The 14,617-nt window shown below is 25.3% G+C and overlaps 1 protein-coding gene across 1 annotated transcript; it reads right to left on the minus strand.

The window, feature by feature from the left end:
- Window positions 1-2,689: 2,689 nt before the first annotated feature.
- LOC101501913 (vacuolar-processing enzyme gamma-isozyme-like) lies at window positions 2,690-11,980 on the minus strand. The gene is made up of 8 exons (XM_027334653.2): window positions 11,569-11,980; window positions 6,990-7,074; window positions 6,586-6,671; window positions 4,430-4,629; window positions 4,098-4,146; window positions 3,651-3,905; window positions 3,139-3,345; window positions 2,690-2,919 (listed from the first exon to the last, which is right to left on the minus strand). Exons 1-8 carry the CDS (start codon window positions 11,905-11,907, stop codon window positions 2,776-2,778), a joined length of 1,365 nt encoding a protein of 454 aa, XP_027190454.1. The 5' UTR covers window positions 11,908-11,980; the 3' UTR covers window positions 2,690-2,775.
- Window positions 11,981-14,617: the final 2,637 nt, after the last annotated feature.

Here is a 14,617-nt window from a genome sequence, read left to right on the forward strand (position 1 = left end):
TTCTTTGCAACAACTTTTGTTATAAAATTGTTTATTAGCAAGTGTTCAGCAAGCAAATATTCAACCACACTTCTGTTGAAAAAACAAAATGTGAAACCCAAAACCCTACTCAATGTTGGAAATAGTATTCTTTATTATACTTCACTATCTCCATTCACCTATTCAATTGAACCACCAAAAATCAAAATGTTTGTGACATAATGTTAATAGTTATTAGTTATCAATTATAATTTGACATAAACTACAGCTTGTAAAACCTCATTAACTTGTGGATCTTCAGAAAATCATTTTCAAGAAAATTCTCCAATGTTTTAACACTATGGTTAGCATGAGAGTTAGAGCTAGAACTTGCATGTCAAAGAATCTTGCCAAGACAACGCACACGTCCTCTTTTTTCATGCCTTTTAACTTTTGAGTAAATATCATTCTTTTAGTTTATAGAATCTTGAATGGTTTGAGAATTATTTGAGGTACTTATGCTATTATTGAATCATGTATCTAACTCATGCTACAATTCAATAGAATAATCAATACTATTACTATTTTCCAGTGACATTAATGCCTTCAAATTTATTCATATATCATTTTATTTTATTTGTGAATGTTTTATGTTGCCACAAGTGTCCAATCTGCCAATAGGATTGTACCGTCCTCATTGTCTTTGTTTCCTAACTTATTGATGCTTATTTTTAGAGTTTTTTGAACAAAACAATTCAAATCAATAATAGCCTGATTGCTACTGTTTTTATAAAAAAACTTCAATTAAAAATTCAGATACATGATACATCTTCTTGGAATTACCGATAAAAAACAATATGCTTTGTGATTTTGTAGCAAAAGGTATTGTATAAATTGAAAATTACATGATACTATTTCAACAAAATCATTCTATCAAACTTGAGCATGAAAATGAGAAATTCCATATCAGTTTTTTTGCTCTATCACTATCTTTTCTCTGACTATGAAAATAGGAGAACTTCAAATCAGTGTTAAAATATAAAAAACTAAAATCAATCAAATCATTCAACCAATGCAAATTGTTAATAGAGGAAAAAAAATTCACTAACTCATTAATAGCTGAGTTTGAATCGTAGATCGAAAATTGTTGAATCATAAAAACGAGAATCAATGAATAAATTGTTGAGTTTGAATCGGAAATTGAAGGAATCCATTGAAGATGGAATCGAAAAAATGATGAAGAAATTGGAAAAAGCTTCTTCAACTGAAAAACGAGAATCAGTGAAGAAATTGGAAAAAACTTCTTCAACAGAAAAATGAGAATCATAATTAGAAAAACCTTTACTAATTTTTAAGATGAAATAAGGGAAAAAAAATAAGAAGAGCTTTTGAAGATGAAATAGGGAATTGAAATCCGAAAGATCTTTTGAGCAAATTTGAGAATAAAATTTGAAAAGGAAATACACTGAGAAGAAAAAGAATGGGAAAAAAGTTGAGATGGAAATGGGAAAGAAAGAGAATAGGTATTGTTAGGTGAATTGATGTTTGAGTGAATAAGTGAATTTTTTTTTTTTATGCAAATATTTGAGTGTTTTTTTAAGTTAACACAATGTATTGATATTAAATGAGAATAGGTTACACTCTATTTGTAGTTAAAAGCAACTAAAGTGATAAATAAGAAAGTACTATTAAAAGTTAAATGTCACTATAGATTTTTTTATAGTGTCTAAATCTAAAGATAATCATCAAAAACTCACATACACAATTGAGAGATCTTTGATTTGAACTTTAAACGTAATGTTCAACCTAACTATTTGAATTAAGATTAATGGTAGATAAATATATTTTATTAAATGATATTTGTATAAAATATATACATTAAAATTATAGCGTAAACTAAGATAAAAAAAAAATTTATAGCATAGACATTTTTTTTTTATTTTTTGTTATCTCTTATAATATATATTTTTGCAGCAAACACACATTATATGTGGAGTTTTTATAATCACATATTCATATATTATATTAATTTAGAGGGGGAAATTTTATTAGTATACTGAAAGTTTAATGTTTTTTGTAAATATATTTGTAATTTAAAAAAAAAAATCAATGCATACTTAAAGCCAATTTAAATTAATTTTTGGATAAAATTTCAAACAAAAATTATGACATAATTCCCTTACCGTGGAATAAGGGTACATATAATTTAATATACTTCATTCATCTCAAAATATAAATAAAAGTTGGTCCAAGAAAATTGATACATATATTTAGTAGTACAATTATTTATGTTATACATTATCAATGATTATAACACGAAAAAAGTTTATGTAAATGATTATGCCATAAAATAAATCACAATTAAATGGTAACTAATCTTAATTAAATATATTTTGTCAAAAAATCTTATTTAAATATATATTGTAAACACAAAATTCAAAAATAATTTATACAGAAAATTTTCTTATCGATATTTGGCACAAAAACTCTACTAGTTTAGCATAAAATGTTGGTTTTTCGTTCTTTTCAATTTTATAAACCTATGTCAGCTCTCCACAAAGTGATCTTAAAAATTAAGATTGGATGTTTTCTTTATAATTATTACTATTAACTTTTATTCTTTACTTATTTATTCATTACTAAATTTATTGAATTTAATTTAATTTGGTAAGTAGTTTAATTATGTAATTAATCTTGAGTTTTGGGACCATAGACATACCATGACTAACTATATACTGTATTTTGTATCAAGAATTGAACTACGGTTGATTCACTAATATTGTAATTATTACATTATTGAGGAGACATTTGAGATACTTATATTCTCTCTCGACAAGCTTGTGTTGATGCTGCTATCATTTGCTTCTCAGAAATACCAGCATTACACATATTAGCAAAGGCTCTTGAGTATTTCCTTCCATAGCTTGATAAAGTCCCACAATGACTCTCATAAGTTTTCATCTGCATCAGATTATATAGTGCAAACATAATTATTTAATATGTACCAAACATATAATCTGAAATCATACATGTTTGACTCTGAATATGTACAAGCAATTCATAAGTGATTTGTGCTTGAAAAATGATATGGTAATAATTAATGTCGAAGAACATCTCCATAAATTAATAAATAATGTTGTAAAAGAAAAAAAAAAACTTATTGTAATGAAGTGTTCTTACAAATGTCTTTAAGCAATCCCAATCATCAACAAGAGGTTGGCCGGATGCACGAACATCGACTATTATGGTGGAACCTTTCTCTTCCCCAAACAATATACTACTTATCATATGAACACTTTTGTCTACATATTCCCTATGAGCAATTTCAACTTCTAACTCCTTTTGAGCTTTTAACTTGTCTTCAGAACCATCTGAAGCACTTTGCAGCTGAAACAATTCAAAAATAATATTTCTCTTTTTAATGTTGTAATATTTTTATTTAAAATGTAAGGACAAAAACAATAACTCTTTCTATAAATCTTTCCACTTTTCTATAGTTCAAACATATATCATGGTTTTAATTTTAAATAAAGATGTGTATCCGATGAATTGCGACTTGTTCTTAATATTGTCGAAAGTACGACATCGCCGCAATTAAAGTTGAATCGGTCACATTTGAACCAAATACATGAAATTTTTTTGATATTTGTTTTGCTTAATTTTTGAAGAGGGAGTATACAATAAAAAATTACCTTGTGCATAAGGTGAATTAAACGAGCATCCCTTTGGCCAACATCCTTTGTTGGAGTCATAGTAGTGCTAGTGACATTGAAATTATCATTAACATTAGTAGGGACTACATTAAGGTATGATCCATAGTCATCGATGACATTAGCAGGGTCTGCACCGATGTATGTAACTAAAGAATCATTGTTGATCTTCATATCACCATATTCCACCACATGAGAATATTGATCTGCATTGTTTATTAATGTTCTCCTACGAACCTGTGCATTACTCACATAAAAATATTTTAATTTAGTTTATGTGTGTACCATTTATTTACATAATTATATATTACTCTCTCACTAAATATAAATAAAAATGGGTGAAAAAAAATAAATGTATTTAGTTAGAATAAATTCAAAATACATTAATTTTATCTCATATTTTACTTAACCAATTAATCGATGACTTACTGTTTCATATTGTTGTTTCAAAGTTTCTTTTGTCATGTCATTTCTGCTACTGCACCATTAACAAGGATGTCAGCAAACATCTCCCATTAGAGAAGATGAAGAAAAAGTTGAAAGGAAAGTGGAATTATTATTGGTAGAATAAGAAAATGATTACATCAAGTCATTTACATATGTAATAGGGCACAGGTAAGTAATAGGGCACAGGCCTTAAAAAATCAATGCAAAATTAAGACAAAAGCTTAATCACTTAAGATTAGCTACAATCCATTGTTTATTTGTTGGCACAACAACAACAACAATAATAAAACAAAACATTCATTATTAAACCATACCTGTCTTCCATCCAAGCAATGCTATATGTATCTCCCAAACATATATTATACTCAGGCGGTGGAGCAGGATATAAGTCTGGGCAGTAAAATGCATAACTATTCTCATTTGTATTTGAAGCTGTAGTCACATAAATGTTTATATCATTTGGAAGAAGCCCTTCAAACATGCTCCCAGCATCACATGCTTCCATGTATATCACCTTTTAATTTCACTAAATAAAATAAGCAATGCAATAGCCAACAACATACTTAAATATCTTGCTTCATAAAAACATACTTAAATATCTTAAGTAAAGTCATACTAAATCATTATTTTTTTTTTACAGTCATACTGAATCATTAATAATATCTCGTTACCTAATGTTTTTTTTTACAGAACTTTACTTTTTTTTATTTATTAAAATCTGATTAATGAAGTAAACAAATGGTAAATACATTTATATTTTCTTTTTCAAATTATGAAAATAGTTAATAAATATTTTCCTTTTGCTGGAATAAAGTTTATATCATTTTCAACTTATATTAAATTGGAGATGCAATTGTGCTCTGCAACTCTCATGGTAAAAGCATGCAGATATACAATTTCGAGTTGAACTTGATTGTATTTTAGTGTGTGAGAGCGTCTACTCTAGTTTTTTTGGAAAAAAATGGGTACAATTGACTAATATTTAATATCTAATTATTTACTTGGTTATTATTTTAACAAAATTCCTTAATTACTCACATGCATTATATTCTTTTTTTATCGAACATGCCTTACTTCTTATTTACACAATTTTTGTATCAAATCTATTTACACAATTTTTATCATCTTATAATAGTTGATCTTATCTAATTTTAAACTACACCCATTTTAACATTTTTTAGGGTACAAAAAGAGGGCCAAATTCCCAATATATGTTTTATTAAAAAAACAATATTACATTTATTTATTTTTCTCATATTTAAATTCTTCCTCGTTTAAGTAAATTTCGACTTTCATATTTAACTAAAATATCATTTATTTTTAGTCGTTATTAAATCAAAGAAATATTTAATTTTCATAATAAAAAGTCAAATAAGAATGTTATCAATTATTAACAAATTAAAATAATAATGTTTGGTCAATAGCTTAATGGATAAACTCACACACTTTAAGTAGGGAGAAATAAGAATTTCGAGTTCGAACTCATATCTTCCAATATCCATATCAAGTTTTTTTTGCATGGGCCAATATTAAGAATTAATAATATTAATATTGTTAGTTTTTCCGTGGAGATCAAACTCGCAACATTTTTATATGTGTATTCCTTAACTCTCTACTTCAGCCACCAAGTCAACCTTATACCTCTGATATCTATCTTTTATGTGTAAAATCATCTATAAATATTTAAATAATTGTGAATGCAGATTTTTTAGGGTTTTTTTTAAATAACCCTTTTTTCAAAAAAAAAAAGTTTACTCAAATACTCCATTTTAAAATTTATATACTTAAATACCCATTTTTTTACTAAGTTGCCATTTGGAATGGCGACTTCCTTAAGGAAGCCCACTTTCCAAATGGTGACCTCCCAAAGATTTAAAAAAAAAAATTCAATTTTTTTTATTAACAAAAATAATATATATATATATATATATATATATATATATATAATAATACATAAAATTACATAAATACAAATTTTAAATTACGATAAATTTTTAAAATCCTTTATCGTAATTTAAAATTTTTATTTATATATTCTTATGAATTATATTAATTATATATATATATATTACTTTTTATTTGAATAAAAATTGAAAAAAAATTATTTTTTTTTTTTAAAAAAAAAAAATCCTTTGAGAAGTCGCTATTTAGAAAGTGGACTCCCTTAAAGAAGTCGCCATTTCAAATGGCGACTTGTAACTTAGAAAGAAAAAAAAAAGGTTAAGTATATAACTTTGAAAAGGGAATATTTAAGTAATATTTTTTAGAAAAAGGGGTATTGAAAGAAAAATCCCTTTCTTTATGAGTGAAATCATCTTTAATTATTTAAATACTTTTTTGTATTTAAAATTTGTGTTTATAAATTATATTAAAATGTATGTGGACCATGTGGAAGGATTAACCTTACTTTTTCACTTTTTCATCCATACAATGAAACAAAACATTCAAAAAAAGAAAATGAAAAACTCACCATCTTTTGGTAAGATTTAGCAGCATGTTTCTTCTTCAACGCATCTACGAAATCATTGCCATAAAGTAAACCCCCATTTGGCAAGCCTGATCGGAAAGAAATAGTTTTGACAGAGATATACAAATTAAGAAAGTAAAAAACAAAGACTGGTCAAAATAAATACCAGAAAAAGAAATTTATTAATTATAAAAATAATTTCTGTCAAAAAGAAAGTTATTAATCTTTACATTTGAGTAATATTATTCTATACTATCTTTAATCGGGAACTTGGACAAAATATTGTCTAAGTTGAGACTTAATTTTTAGCTTAGGGACTGCTTTTCTTGGTGACAGTTGACACAGATAGTATCTTACAAGCTAGGGACTTAATTATTGTTGGTTGTTGGATTGATTAAACATGGCACTGAAAGTGAGAGTGGCGAAGGGACCTATTTGCTTGGGAAGAGTCATTCCTTGAAGAGTTACATGGTTTGTTGCCTGGTATATATCCTAAATACGGGGAACGCCATAATGGATTTGGAAGCATGACCCTCTTATTGGATACAAAGTAAAGTCAGGATGTTCTAAGAAACGATCTCATGACAATTAGAGACGTCAATTTCACAAGTGCATTAATTATTGATTTCAAATCATATATTTGAAGGACAAAAAATTTCATCATTATTAAAGTCCTAAGAAAAGAAGTCCCTAGTTAAAAAATTCCTAAAATTTTGTGGATTAAGTGAAGCTTATGAGTCTACTTTTTTGTGGATTAAGTGAAGCTTATGAGTCTATTTTTTGATATTTTTCTGATAATTTTTCAGTATGCTACGCAGTAGAAGTACTTCTCAAAAGATTAAAGTATGTAATTTGGTAGGCTACAATATGGTTTAGAAGGAACAAGATCATTTTTGAGGGAGTAGTGGCAGATTTTATACAAGTTATTAGTCACATTGAATTTGTTTCGTGGTGTTGGATAACATAACAGTTTATAAAGTAGGCAGACTTAACTTTAGATTTCCGGACTGGTGTAATAATCCTGCTATCTGCTTGCAAAGTCTTTAATCTACTCTACTTGTTCTTACTATAGGGGTTGAACTTCCAATACCAACCGAGTTGTTACTGGAACATGGTTTATGGGGTATAAGGTGCCAAGGCATAAAGGTGTAATTAAGCAAGGTTATGCTTTCTGTGCTCTAGTGTAAATTTATGTTAGTTATATTATAGGCCTTCGGTAACTCTTGCTATTTATAGTACTTGGATGTATTTGTGGCATGGATGAATGTGCATACACCAAATTATGTTAGAAGGGATTGAATCTTGTCTTACTTTTGAGTAGGGATCGCATAATAATATGCACTAGATATTCACCCAAATCCGTTTAATTTGGGCGGGAAAATTCCGCTTTAATTGAGTGTGGATCTTTTTTGAAATTAAAATTTGGGAGCGGAGACGAGTTTGGGTGGTGACATTCATCCCGCACTCGCACTCAAACCCGCCCCACAAGTAATATTAATGTAATTTTTAAATTATATATATATATATATATATATATATTGAATATACTTAATATTTTTTTAAATATTAAAAATTATAATTTTATCTCTATAGAAAATACTTTTTTATTTTATTATTCTCTTATAAGAATGAGTGCGGGTGTGGACGGAAAAACTCGAAATCCAGAGGCGGACGGGGATGAATGTCTAAATTTTACGTCCGTTATAAAACGGGGACGGGCGCGGATCTTCCCCGACTAGTCGGGTATAGAGGTGGAGGAGGCAAAAATCGTCTATGCCCCGCCCTGTTATCATGCCTACTTTTGAATAGATTTTGTGGAAGGTCTACACTCCAGGTAGAATAAAGGTGATATTGTTTTTGCTTTATGATGTTAAATCTATCTAAATTTTTTATTTGTAGTACGGGTTAAAGTACTCTTTATATTCTCTATATACGGGCTGGAGTATTCTTTATATTCTCTCTAATATAATTTTATTTTTTAAAAAATTAAGCACGATAATTAAGTAAATTTTAATTTTCATGATTTTATATAATCATCAAAAGACTTTAAGATAAATTAAAATAGAAATAGTCATCTTCTCACATTATTAAAAAATTAATTTAATTAAGAAAAAAAGAATTCATTTAAGATTATTTTAAAAAAATTACATCAAAAATATTGATAAATTAGTTGATCTAATTTATAGAGAATAAAAATTATACACAATCAATATAAAGTTATTTTGTTTGTATCTGACTATCAATTTTACAACTTGTTAACATTTTAAATAATTTATATATGAATTTAACTACTAAACAAAATAAATATGAGCAACAGAAATATATATATATATATATATATATATATATATATATATATATAACAAAATACGGTTGATGCACAGTATAAAATAGATATAATATATGATATAAAATTAGATAATAATATTATATAATAAAATAAAAATAAAATAAGATTATTATATCATGTGTTTAATATAAATATATTAATATTATTTTATTTTAGCACTGATTTTTTAAAAAATAGCATATATTAATAATTAGTTATTATAACATATTTGGCTACTCCAATTCTTCCAAACCATCTTATAACTCTCTTAATTTGACATTATTTGATTAATATTATATTCATCGTGACATGATATAATATATATATATATATATATATATATATATATAATTTTTAAATGAAAAATTTACTATTTTAAAATAAGCACATATTGTTTTCTTTCAAATTAAATTACAATAATTTTAAATATTATAAACTAATAAAAAATAGTTGAAATATTTTAAATAGATAATAAAATAATTTTATATTTAGAAAAACCATTAACACCATTAAATAAATGATTTTCAATTTTTTAAACTATCACGAATAATTAAATTATGATATTGTTTTGTTAGATAAGCTAAATAAGTATGTGAGATATATTATATGATAATATAAAATGGAAATTACCCTTATGAAAATATATATTAAAATTCATAGTTGTATAATTTTGAATAATAATATATTATATTAACTAAAATGAGAAATAACCCTGGTGATAAAAACATATATATCTTTTAAATCTAACTATTAATATTTTATTTTAAAATTTAATATCAAGTTATATTGTTTTATAATTATATTTTATTAGATTTTTTATTTTGTATATTTATAATGTATACAAATACAAAAAAGCCTTGCATATTAAGTATTTAATATATTGTTTTTGGTGAAGGTAAATATTTAATATATAGAAATCTCAACTATTAATCCATTTATACTATATAAAATATATATATATATATATATATATATATATATATATAAAACAAATTCTCTTATGTCTAATTTACACATGAAAGTAAAGTGTAATCTTTCAATATTCAAAAAGAAAAAACGAAACATGAGATTTTTTATGAAAAGATGATAATTACATGTCACAAATTTTTTAAGATTAATAATAGTACAAATGACAGCTTCTTAATTATTTTTCTTTCTCTTTCATTTATCGATAAATATATTGATTAATATTTTAAATCAAGATTATATAGTCGGTGACCAGTAAGAATTTCTTTTCTTTTTCACAACAAGACCGTCCCTCTTCTCTTAAAAAATGATTGTTTTACTTAAAATGATAATAGATTGTTTATAAAGTTGAACCAAATCAAGAAAAAACATGTAGTTAGCATTCATTTCTACATTTTTATTTGATTTATCATCCATTACTAACTTTTGTTGTACAGAGTCAACATACAGCTTTGTAAACAAAAAATGTAGTCTTAATAATTTACAAATTGAATTTTGACCATTATTTCATTAAGAAATCTTTTCTTTTTTGGGTACAATCTTGTCATTTTTATATGGAAGGGATATAGTAAGGTTTAGAAAACATATAACTAAAATTGGTAAAAAAATTGACCTTAAACAATATTTATTTCTATATTATGCCAAAAATAGATATACTTTTCAACTTTTTTCTCCATGTCGCACATCATTGGTTATTGTATTTTCTTTTCATAGTAAACTAGTTGCCTTATTAAGATACACCATTTGTTCCTTATTATAAATAATTTTAATAAATTGTACATTTTTTAAGGAATAAGTTAAAGTTTTGAATTATGCAACTAATAATATTGAAAATTGTTTCAATTAATGTATTCGTCGTATTGGAAAATTAAATAAATATTTAATGAAGGATATTATAGGATTGGTAAAATTAAAAATTAGTTAAAATTGTTTATAATAAGGAGAAAAAAAATATTAAATTTTTTTACTTATAATAAAGAACGAAGGGAGTATGTATTATTATATTAAAATATTTAAAATTTTACTATAAATATATATATTAATTATGCGAAGAGTTACTCTATTTAATAACTCAGCTAAATAACACTTGCGTCCATTATCTTAATTTTAGTTTTTATATTTTATATTTTAAAAGTTGTTATCTTTCTTTTTATAAAAATTTAAAAAAATCATAAAATTTTCAAACAAAACTCATAAAATTAATTATCATCTTCAATATAATGTAAATTTCATCAAATTTATAACTTAAATATTAAAATAAACTCAATTTAGTAAAATAAAATCGAATGTCTATTATATCGATTTATTTGTAATTATAATAATATTTAAAGCTTATAATTTACATATAAATAAATAATCATTTTTCTAATCCGTGCAACACCCAAAAATCAGTTATTAGTAACTAATCACTAATATTTTCTTATAAAATAATTAAAAAAATTAATTTGAGGGAACATTTAATAATTTTGTTAATCTCCAATAACAAATAATCTTGTTTTTGAGGAACAATATTAAATAATCTGATCCTTCAATTGTGGAGATCAAACTCATTCATTCTATCGGCCCAATTATCGGAAAATAATAAATTCATTCATTTTAAATTTATAAAATTAACGAAATTACTGTTAAATATGAAACTAAGATATATTTAGTCAAAAAAAAAAAAAAAACTGAGAGAAATTTATGTGTACCTTGGGAACTCCATAATAAACATCAGGACCATTTGGATGATTGATTAAAACGCCAGGTCTTGGGTTTTGTACATTGTATGCAATGTCATCGTACATGAAAACTATAATGTTTTCATCTTTAAGGCCACCTTTTTTTAGTATTTGATAGGCATGACAAATATCAGCTTGGTGCCTATAATTCTCATAACCACTAGATCCAGCAACTAGTAGGGCCCACTTCTTCCCTGTTAGAGACTCTTCTTGATTAGACATGGGGCGCAAACCTTCTAACACTGTCACTGTTACACTCATCCAAATTGAGGCTACCAATGCAACCCAGTATTTGTTCTTGTGATTCATTTTTTTATTGATCTATTTGTGGAACAAAAACAATTTGTTTGATCAATAGAGATAAATCTTTGCCTTTGCAAAAAGAGAGAGAGAGATAAAAATGTTACTGTAACCAGTTCTATATTTATATATAACAAATTAAATATTCATAATTATATAAGTTTTTTTCATAATCATCCATAAGGTAAATCACTTTTACACCGTCAACAGTTATAATGAAGAAATTGGTTACTATAATTATATGTTTTTTTAATCAATAATTATATGTATACATTTATATAAATTAAGTCTCCCTATAGTTAAAAAACCATTTTTAATAAAACATTCAATTAAAAAATACTATCATTGAATGACAAATTAAAAAAATTCATATATCTTACAGTCAAAATACATTTAATGCTTTCATTAAATACAATCTTTATTTCAAAAATCAAATTGTTTCATATTTGTCTTGTGATACAAATTCCACTTTGTTTCAAAAATAATATCTCTTTTTTTGTTTTCACGATTGAATGAAATCATTTCGTGTAAAAAAATTATAGATGGTAAAAGTTTGATATTAAAGCTGAAGATAACAAATTAATATATTTTATATTTAATTATTTTAATAATATATATTTAATTATCCAAATAAATTTATTTATAAAAAATTAGTAAAAATAAGATAATAAAAAATTTATCACTTGATTGTTAAAAGTATATTTCTTATTTAATACATTTGTGTTAAAAGTATAATTTTGTTTTCTTTATAATCTGGCCTCTAGTAAAAATAATCCTTGTTTAATCGGTGCTTGATATTGAAACCTCAAGACACCATTGTTAATATTAATATCTCCTATTCCAATTTATTTTTAAAATTGGAATAATATTGCAATTTTATAAATTTGTCTTAATTAACTAATAGTTATCTAAAAGTAGATTATAATATGACTTGGAAGTATAACCATCCATTAAAATATTAATTTACATTTATTTTAGAATATTTTAAAAGAGAAATCTATACTATAATCATATAAATCATAAAATCATATATCAAAAAATATATAATTTTTAACAGGATAAGTCTTTTTATAGAATACATATATATTTTTCATTAAAAATTAAAATTGTCCATAATAATATAAATTTAAAATATACACTTTTGTCATATACAAATTTGAAAATTAATTGATATATAGCTCTTTACAGAAGCTATGAGCAGGGTTTAAATCTAAATTTAAGAATTTGTGATTTGAAGATAAAAAAATTGAGATTGAAGACGAAGACAGTTGAGTTTTTATTAAAAAAAATTAAAATTGAAGATTAAGAAGATTGAATTTTTATTATTTAATTAGTTTATTAATTAATAAATGAATTTTAAGTTTTGTCATAATTCATTTTCAAATTTGTATAATTATCAACTTTTTGATTAGATATATGATTGAGTATTGATTATTTTGACAATCAGACAAATATAAAGTAATGGTTATATTGACAACAAATTCGTCTGTAATAAATTATTGATTGATTATAAAATATAGTAATTTATCAATTTGATTAAACAAATTTAATTACGTCAGTGTTTTGAATATCTGATATTAACCTAGGTCCAGTAGAATATTGTTGGCTTAATTGTACTTTTGGTCCCCTATTGTAGGTGAATCGCGAAAGTAGTCCTTCCATTTTGTTTCTCCCCGGTTTTGGTCCCCCAAACAGAATTTGAGTCCAAATCATGATGAGTTGTCATTTTTTTTTAATGACGTGTCAAAAAAATGGTGACCTGACATACTTCTATGTGGATTAAAGTCATTATTATATTATTTCAAATTAAAAAATAAAATTTATATTTGGCTTAATTGCAGTTTTGGTCCTCCTATTTTAGCTGAATCGCGAAAGTAGTCCCTCCATTTTGTTTCTCCCCAGTTTTGGTCCCCCAAGCAGAATTTTGGTCCAAAATTTCATGAAATTTCAATTTTTTTTTTTTGTATTTATTTAAGTCACATCATGCCTCAAGATTTCATTTGCAACAATTGTACCTGAAATATATGATCATAAATGGTGTAGTACGACTTTAAAAAATGAAATTTCATCAAATTTTGGACCAAAATTCTATTTGGGGACCAAAATTGGAGAGAAACAAAATAGGGGGACTACTTTCGCGATTTAGCTAAAATAAGGGGACCAAACCTGCAATTAAGCCTTTATACTTTTAAAAATTATTATTATGTTTTTAAAAAGTTGCCAAAATTAAGTAAAAAAAAACAGCACCTAAAATCGTGAACCCTAAGAAGTAGTGTGAACCCTAAAATGAAAATCAAAATCAGCCTCAATTCAAAAATAAAAAATCAGCCCCAATTCAACCGAAGCAGTTTGTGAACCCTTTTCATCAAAATCGACCACTTCCCTTTTCAACATCATTAGATTTCATCTTCTTCTTCATTGTTGTTCATCCTCTTCTTCATCTTCGTTTTTCTTCTTCATCATATGTATTCTTCATCTGGTACTATATTGGTATGGTTCAGTTCTGGTACTATATTGGTATGGTTCTGTTGTTTTGGTTCAGTTAGGTTATGGTTGTGTTTATAACATGTTGTTTTGTTTTTAACATGCTGATTTTAACATGCTCTTCTGGTTCTGTTTTTAACATGATGGTTCTGTTTTTAAGAAGAAGAACCCATATGAAGATTACGAACGATGGAGAAGAAAAATGAAGATAAAGAAGAGGATGAAGAAAAAGAGG

The sequence above is a fragment of the Cicer arietinum genome, chromosome 3, assembly GCF_000331145.2.
Source record: "Cicer arietinum cultivar CDC Frontier isolate Library 1 chromosome 3, Cicar.CDCFrontier_v2.0, whole genome shotgun sequence".
NCBI lineage: Eukaryota > Viridiplantae > Streptophyta > Magnoliopsida > Fabales > Fabaceae > Cicer > Cicer arietinum.

What these genes read in the sequence shown, in the direction of transcription:
- LOC101501913 (XM_027334653.2), bottom strand. Translation starts at nt 11,907, where the DNA reads ATGAATCACAAGAACAAATACTGGGTTGCATTGGTAGCCTCAATTTGG. An exon ending in CTTCGCCACTCTCACTTTCA is followed by an intron (nt 6,672 to 6,989) that starts GTGCCATGTTTA and finishes CTTTCCGATCAG; the next exon opens with GCTTGCCAAATGGGGGTTTA. An exon ending in GGGATTGCTTAAAGACATTT is followed by an intron (nt 2,920 to 3,138) that starts GTAAGAACACTT and finishes AATCTGATGCAG; the next exon opens with ATGAAAACTTATGAGAGTCA.